Source organism: Coenobita brevimanus, chromosome 41 (assembly GCF_032717465.1).
Source record: "Coenobita brevimanus isolate Jiangsu-jjx chromosome 41, ASM3271746v2, whole genome shotgun sequence".
NCBI classification, from domain to species: domain Eukaryota; kingdom Metazoa; phylum Arthropoda; class Malacostraca; order Decapoda; family Coenobitidae; genus Coenobita; species Coenobita brevimanus.
In genome coordinates, this window is record NC_136994.1 from 8,101,935 (window position 1) to 8,110,498 (window position 8,564).

At 43.8% G+C, this 8,564-nt stretch overlaps 1 protein-coding gene across 1 annotated transcript; it reads left to right on the top strand.

Annotated features, from left to right (window-relative positions):
- The first annotated feature begins 3,386 nt into the window (after window positions 1–3,386).
- Window positions 3,387–4,172, top strand: LOC145397478 (uncharacterized). The gene has a single exon (XM_080270532.1). The coding sequence runs from the start codon at window positions 3,387–3,389 to the stop codon at window positions 4,170–4,172; it is 786 nt and encodes a 261-aa protein (XP_080126658.1).
- The last annotated feature ends 4,392 nt before the right edge of the window (window positions 4,173–8,564 follow it).

Consider the following 8,564-nt stretch of genomic DNA (forward strand, 5'->3'; position numbering starts at 1 on the left):
ATCATCATTATAATAGAGTGATACATAATCATGTGCCTGTAATACGTTCAGACAATATATCAAAGCCTGAGCAGTGAATCAGGTGTATGGAAACCGTAAGCGTAAGATCGAACTGTAAACCTGCTTCGCCCTTTTTCTTCCCCTCGACTCCTTCGCTGCCCCTCTGGTCACGTGAAAATACCGAAAACATCAACAAATTAAAACTTCCTATTAGTTCTATTTGTGTCATAGAATGCGAGCTGTGCTACAGCATCTGACGACACCCTCACATGGTATTTGTAATAAAGGGCATACTCCTATAGTGATCATAGATCGATCTGTGACCGGGAACAGAGTAGAACGCGGATGGGTGGATATGAATAACAAGAGAAGCCCTGGGTTTAGTGTGGGTGATGAGAAACAGTAGTATGCATACAGTTCTGTGTATGGCAACCACGTTATTCCCACTTGCTACACACTCATCCTCTTACTCTCTTTCTCCAGTGCCAGAGGAGCCCGTGGTACAGTCAAAGCATACCCAGCTCGTATCTGGAAGCATCGAGCTCGGTTCCCGGGCAATAAGGCTTTTGGAGGAAGTTTATTTACCTCTTGTCCTTGTTCACCTAGCAGTACGAATAGGTACAGTACCGAAATGTAAAAAAAAAAAAAAAAAAAAAAAAGTACGAATCGTGTTCTAAATTTAGAGTAAGATTGCGTTGTACAGTACCTAAAACTGATTGTATGCCTTACTGGCACCAGTGCATTTGACTGGGATTAATCGTAAGCCTTCTTCTCTTCCATACCTTTGCCCTCCCCCACCCTGTCTCTTCCCTCTCACACATTAATAAAACAGCTGATTCTGTGGCAGTACCATTAGCTTTACGTACTGTGCATAAATGAAAATCTAGCCAGTCAAACGCAGACATGAAAGACAAAACTCGTGTATTCAAATCAGGTGAAAAAATCCGACGGAAGACAGACATTTATGTGCGTGTTTCGGTGTATCAGAAGGACAGTTGGTAGCAGTAACATGGGCTACCGCTTGTCCCAGATGGTGAGTCAGACCATTTGCGTAGATTCTAATACTCATGCGATGGCTAAGAGAAATATCGCATAGCTGTGCATATCCTTGTGTTCCCGACTGGAGCATATAAGCCTATTTGAAATACATAACACGGTGCCTCATCATCCCCCACCCTCCCCCTCTCACTCTCTCTTGCTAACATGTTTGCCGACTTGAAATGCAGTGAAATCGTTCCAGCTTCAGTACTAATCTAACACATTTATTTTCACCAATAAACTTGCTAATCGTCCTCTCGTAACACGTAATTATTATGAAATATGGTGGAGCGTCGTACTATGCCACTGTCACCTAACAAGATGTTCGAACACTACAGGGGCATAGATGAATATTTGGTGATCTTTTTAATAAAGGGCAAAACGGAATCACACAACATTCCCTACGTAATCTGCATTACATTTCTAATGGATGTGAATAATTTTAATCACACGAGAATGTAAAAGACGCTAGGGTAAAGATAGAGCATGCCAATATTACAATGTGATGATCTTCGTCTGATTGAATATGGTTTGAATTTCCCGTCCCATACGAAATTTGGATACGTTAACCTTCACTGATCGATAACTTATGACATCACCAGGGTTTATTCCGACTTTGCATTAGATCAGCAACACATAGGTGAGTTTAAAGCAAGTAAACCACCAAAAATTAATCGTGTAATCGTGGTAGGAGTTACCATAATAATTAACAATATACAGTTAATATTCAGACAAAACCACGGACTAACGCTACTTTTGTCTTCCATTATATGATACATGTAAAACTAAACTGGGCTCTACCAAGGCCATCTAAAAATATTTTTAGATGGCCAAGGCTGTATGGGAGGTCATTTGTACGTATGACAACAATGTAAAGATGACTTGTCACACCCAGACCGGCCAGTTTAACGTGGTACCACATTCGGAGTGAGGCTGTTGGAGCAAGTTACCTCTGAAGTAAGAGTACAGTGACACAGAGGAACAGATCGACAAATGAAATGACTCGTGAAGCATGTGAACGCACAGTACTGTAGTAGTTGAAGTCGGAAAACATAAAAGGAAAAAAAAAGAAAAAGGTGGTTCGGCCTCATGAAACAAATGGAGAGTGAAAGACTAAGACTGTTCAGTAAGTGTGTAAGGTAATTATTATGCATTTCAGCTGCTGTGTTACCTCGATTTTCTGGGTTTTCTCGGTAACGAAGTGTTGGATCACTATTATACTTTGCCACAGTTTATTTCACACCTAGCGCTAATTTCTGACTGCAAAGTGCATTACCAGAAGTGTATGAGTAAGCTACATACTCTTGACAGTTGAGAGAAATTCCCGATATCCAGAGACAGTATTCGGACACAGCCATCACTACGTCACTCCTTAGACCCCACCCACCTCTCTCCCCCTACCCGTATGATCCCTCCTTCCTTCTATCACTCTTTACCCCCTCCCTCGCTCAACCTCCCCCCTTCTCTCTCTCTCTCTCTCTCTCTTGGATTCATAACTTACGGTGCATGCTGTATTCCTGAAGTATATAGAAATATGGTATACCAACATGCACGCTTCATTTTTGTAAAGTGAAATAATGTGGAAGTAAAGCCTTGGTTACGGTAATGTGGAGGGTAATAACGAGCGAGAATGATGGCAAACAGATGGTTTACCGGAGCTGAGCAGTTTGAGGTGTTGCGAAGTTACATGGTTTGTTAAACGGGTTTGTGGCTGCACTCTACAGTAATACCCCAGAAATACAGGACGTTGGCTCCAAGGATTAACAGTATGGCATATAAGTTACGTCATTGTCCCCGTGGCTGCAGGAATGGCATTGTCATGCGGCTTTTATCCTTGTTTACCAAGGAACAGAGAGACAATCGGCTGAGGTTCAGTTTGCACAGGTGCGTGTCGTTTATAGCTATATTACTGCAACCCATTCATTTCCATCACTAACTTGATGAGTGATGGGCTCCATATCAACGGATACGCATAAACTATCTATACATACCCGAACATGGGTAAAGAAATTGTCATATGATCCAATAATACACCATATAAGATATTCACTTGGTTATAAGACAGCACATCATGCATTTTCATATATGGTGGGTGGTGTAAGAAATTTAAGGGTTAAAGACAGAAGCCACCTTCATGTGTGTGTGTGTGTGTGTGTGTGTGTGTGTGTGTGTGTTTTATTTAAACATTTTCTTTGCGAAGGTTTCGTTGTTAAAGTGGTAATGGATCAAGGTGAATTTTGTCTCCAGCCCTGATAATACTTCACCAAAGGTAAAAGACATATCACTGATGTTGTAATATTGACCTATCACCAAGCAGGCCGTATGACAGGGTTGCCTATGCGGTCGGCATGAGCGTCCGCGCGGTGAGGACAGTGGAAAGGCGGCATCGCATCACCAACTGCGAGGCAGGGACGGCCCAGGCACTACCACCACCACCACCTGCAACACCTCCCACAACACCGGCCGGATTCGACAGTTTCACCGTAGCGGCCATTCGTCGCAAAGTCCATTCAAAGTTCGCCGCCAAAGAAGTTATGACTATTGCTTCCCTGACGGAGGAGCTGATGATCGACGGCATCATTCCGATGGCAACCTCGGATACGTCGGTGTGGCGACTCCTCCACGATATGGGATTCCGCTTTAGGACATCAAAGCGGACTATGTATGTGAGGAAGGAGTCCCTGGACGTTGTATGCCGGCGGATTAATGCTCTCAGGGCACTCAAGCAACACCGGGAGAGAGGGATGCAGGTGGTGTACTTTGACGAGACATGGTTCACCACCAGGATGCACCACAGCATGAAGTGGGTGGACACAACGCAACCTGCCACAAGCACCACGTACAGCCGTCACGTGCCCCCCGGAGAAGGGGACCGCTTTGTGGTAGTTGCAGCCGGCACCGCTGATGGTTTTACGGAGGATTCGTTCCTGTTCTACCACACCAAGACAACCAGCGGTGACTACCACGGCGAGGTTAACTGGGAGCTCTTCCTTCGTTGGCTGACATCACAGCTCCTGCCCTCGCTGGCTGAACCATCTGTGCTTGTATTAGACAATGCGCCATATCACAGCCAGCAGACGGAGGAGAGTCGTTGCCCAACCACTGCCACCAGGAAAGCTGACCTCATTACATAGTTGGAGAAACACAGGCTGCCCTTCCCGCCACACGCGACACGGCCTGAGCTCCTGCTCATATGCAAACGTAACCGTCCACAGCCACAATACATCGTCGACAACACCATTCGAATGTGGGGTCATGAGGTCGTCCGCTTGCCACCAGCCCATCCAGAACTGAATGCCATTGAACAAGTATGGGGGCTCATGAAAAGACACGTGCGCTCGTCCTTACAACACTTCACTCGGGCAGACTTGCAGGCCAGGCTGGAGGAGGCAAAAATGGGTGTAACGGCAGAGGTGTGGGCAGGTGCGGTTCGCCGATCACAAGGCTATGAGGAGGAGTACTGGGCCACAGACAACATACACCACAGCATAGATCCCGTCATCATAAACTTCGACAGCGATGATGAGGAAGACTTGTTCTTGGAAAGTGACGTGGAGTAAAAGAAAGGTTATGCTGTGCACTCATGTTGTCATCACTTGTCACCTCATCATATATCCGCTTCCGCTCACAGTGTATTTTGAACTATGAAATACTCTTCCATATAACCTGTAGTTCTCTTTCTTAAAAAGGTATCCCATGGATTAATTTCCGTTTTCATTTCTGTCCTAAAAAGGATTTATAGATATATATTATACACAATAATACTAATAAAGATAATACTAATACTAATAATAATATTAATAACAGTAATAATAATAGTAATAATAATATTAATATTACTCATAATAAAAATAATAACAATACTAATGGTAATACTATTACTATTACTACTACTACTATTACTACTACTACTACTACTACTACTACTACTAATAATAATAATAATTATAAAATATCTCGAATTCATCATGTTACTGCTCTGGCGCCCATCCCCAATCGTACTTTAGGGTAGAGGCTACAAGGCAAAATGGAAATTAATCCATGAGCTACAAAGAGTATATAGCCCAGATGAAGGCAAAGAAAGACAATTTACGCACACCTCATTGTTTTATGGCTAATGCATGCACCAGTTGGAGAGCCATATACATCTCGTGGGTTAGTGCAAGGTTGAAATTAATTTAATTGAATTCCATGAGAGAGAGAGAGAGAGAGAGAGAGAGAGAGAGAGAGAGAGAGAGAGAGAGAGAGAGAGAGAGAGAAGGGGGGAGGGTGAGGGAGGGAGGGGGTACAGAGTGATAGAAGGAAGGAGGGATCATACAGGTTGGGGGAGAGAGGGGGGTGGGGTCTAAGGAGTGACGTAGTGATGGCTGTGTCCGAATACTGTCTCTGGATATCGGGAATTTCTCTCAACTGTCAAGAGTATGTAGCTTACTCATACACTTCTGGTAATGCACTTTGCAGTCAGAAATTAGCGCTAGGTGTGAAATAAACTGTGGCAAAGTACAATAGTGATCCAACACTTCGTTACCGAGAAAACCCAGAAAATCGAGGTAACACAGCCGCTGAAATGCATAGTAGATGGACAAGGAGAGGAAGACCGAGAGCAAGTTGGAGTCATAGTATGGATTATTATACGAGGAAATGAACTCGGCGTACTCTATGGAAAGAATGGACCTTAACAGTAACTGTCTACTTTAATGACAGTTTAGGCGATATGCATTAAATCTAAGTTTCTTCTATGAGGGAGTATTTGTGTTCTGGAAAGGGTGGTCGTTATTGGACAGGGATAGAAGCTCCCTGAAATATTTTATATGGTTTCTTAGCAATTAATTTTGGCTATTACAACTCACCATTCCCTCGAACGCTGTGTTTATAGTTTTAATATCGCTATAATTTGTATCTGTATCAGACAAGAGATTACTGAGGTATAATGTGCAAAGCGAATCTTTTAGGAGGATGTGCTACGAAATCTCCAAAACCAATTGCAATTCCACACTGCATGGATATTCAACAGGTCTCCAGTTGATAAATCCCTCAATGCGAAGACCACCAGTGCCATCGTCTGAACACAAGCCTCTATCTATCTATCTATAGCCAGACGCCAAAATCCCATGAAGGGTGGCCGTTTGTCTTTGAGTTAGTTGTTTTACAGGGAGGGGCACTAACCCTTCGCCAACCCACTTGCTGACACGCAGGGAACACATACGAGTTGGTTATATGGTTACCATCCAGTGCTGTAAATGGTTTCCTGGCTTACAGGAAACCATTTGGCTTGACATTCAATGTAAAGCCACCTGAAAAGGAAAAAAATGATAAAAAGCCAGAAAACGTAATCATCACAGGCTCTACGTCCACTTTGTTCCTATTATAACTGCAGACATTAGCATCATGTGGAATATAAAGTTGTCACAAGGCCTTAGTATTCGTTTCACACAGGGGACAGTCTTGTACTGAAGGAGATATTGGGGGCTATATATTAAATCGCCTGGTGTTTGCGGGAATACTATGAAAAATACATCGTCGAAGTGACTGGTTTAAATAGGGGTTGTCGACTGATATCTTTGGAAGGAATGACAAGACGCAAATTCAGAAATTACATTTCGACCAAATCCATGTTGTAAATGCATTTTTGCTTTCATGAAGGACAATTAAAGGACAGAGTAGAATATTACCATGACTCCTGGTCTTCCTGCAAAAACAAATATGAGTTACGAGAAGGAATCAGTTGTAAAAGTGCATGATAACGAGACACAAGACACTCACAGTATATGTCAAAGATGTGTAAATGTTCAGCAGTGTCATAAAGAATCAAAGCGATTATGAAAATGTTATTTGTTGGGTAGCATAGACTAATTTTGGCCGAATGTGATGCTCTGCAGAGAAGATTAGGGCAGCATATATGCTTGTTTACGCGTGGTAGATGAGGGCGCGTACCATCCGCTCACGCGATAATGTACTGCCTTGAAGTGACTCTACAGTATCCTGAGAGACAAGCCATGTGGTATCCTGTATCCCAGTAAATCATTTAATGTGATGGACGGTAACTGTACGTTCATGATGAGAGAACAAGGAATGGATGATGATGATGATGAGGATTACAAATAGCGAAGTGAAGAGGTAAGAGAAGGGGAGGAGGTAAGAAAGGGTGAAGAAGGAGGGCAGACATGGACCCAGAGGGATCAGATGTAGTCTCAAGGTTAGTGTGAAGGATATTCACGCACTGAGATATGCGTGCTGGTATTCACACTGTTCATAATCCCAGCCAACAAGCTCAGTCCTTTCATCACAAGTGTCATCCTTCCATCCACCATCCAATCCTACACTGCCCCATGAGAAGTGTAGGAGCCCGGGGCTAGGCAGTTGGTCCCGACATTTAAGATGAGAGTGACCAGCCGCACTCATCCCTGGGTGGCATTACATGAGCAGTCAACCCCAACCATCCCTTGGATACAAACCTTCACAGGCTCAATCCGATTGGAGAACAATAATTACCCACTAAACCTCCAGGCGCCAAAATTTGGTTATATGGTTACCACTCAGTGTTGTAAATGGTTTCCTGGTGTACAGGAAACCATTTGGGTTGTCACTCAGTGTAGAGTCACCCACAGGCAGAAGGAAGAGGAAAGAATGAAGGAAAGAAAGACAGAGGAGGGAGTGTAAAGTTACCCGTAGGCAGAAGTACAAGGAAAGAATGAAGGAAAGGAAGACAGAAGAGGATGGAAGGAAAGAAGGATGGAGGAGAGGAAAGGGCAGACACCCGACAGTAGCACTACATCGAGTGAGTGGATGGTGAGCGCACCCACTCTTGAAAATAAAAACTGCAGGGCTGACGGACCGAAATATTTTACATAATTAGTATCATTCCATAGAAATAGGATTAATTTATTTGCATCCTTGTCTGTTAGTGGAAGTCTTCGAAATAACGTAAGTGAGTGACCATTTTTATTCTAAAATGGCGTCATTCTCATGGTATAAGAAACTGCTTGGCCGATGGACTGAAATGCATACAAAAGCTTCCCAGTTCATAAAAGGAAACGAGATTAATAAGTCACTCTTCGCCACCAAATGTTGGGAGTCAGGCCTCGATATCACATAAACCAGAGCCCGTTCTTACATCCAGCTGAGAAATCCTCGTGAAATCCCGGCGTCTGACACCAAAGCAAACTTTTCACCGAATCAAACGTTATTAAGTCATAGTTTGAAGCGCGGCAGTACCAGGTAATCTGATAGCGTATGTATCTGATAAAACAGGGGATGAAGAGGAATGGTAGTGTGAGTAAGAAGAGGAGTGAAACGGGAAGGGGTGATGAAGCGGGAGTGAGAGAGAGGGAGAGTGAGTGCAAAATTGGAAATGGGGGTTAGGGAGGAGCTTGGGGGTACGGAAAAGGGGAGTGGGTCGAGGGGAAGAACTGGAATGCGGAAGGGGAATGAACCAGTGGCAGGGATTAAACTGGAAGGGGTTGAGGGAGAGGGAGCAGGCGAGGGGAAAGGAGAGATAGATATGTGAGAAGGGGGTGAACTGGGCG

Coding starts and splice junctions, on each gene's coding strand:
- LOC145397478 (XM_080270532.1), top strand. CDS start 3,387: ATGAGCGTCCGCGCGGTGAGGACAGTGGAAAGGCGGCATCGCATCACC.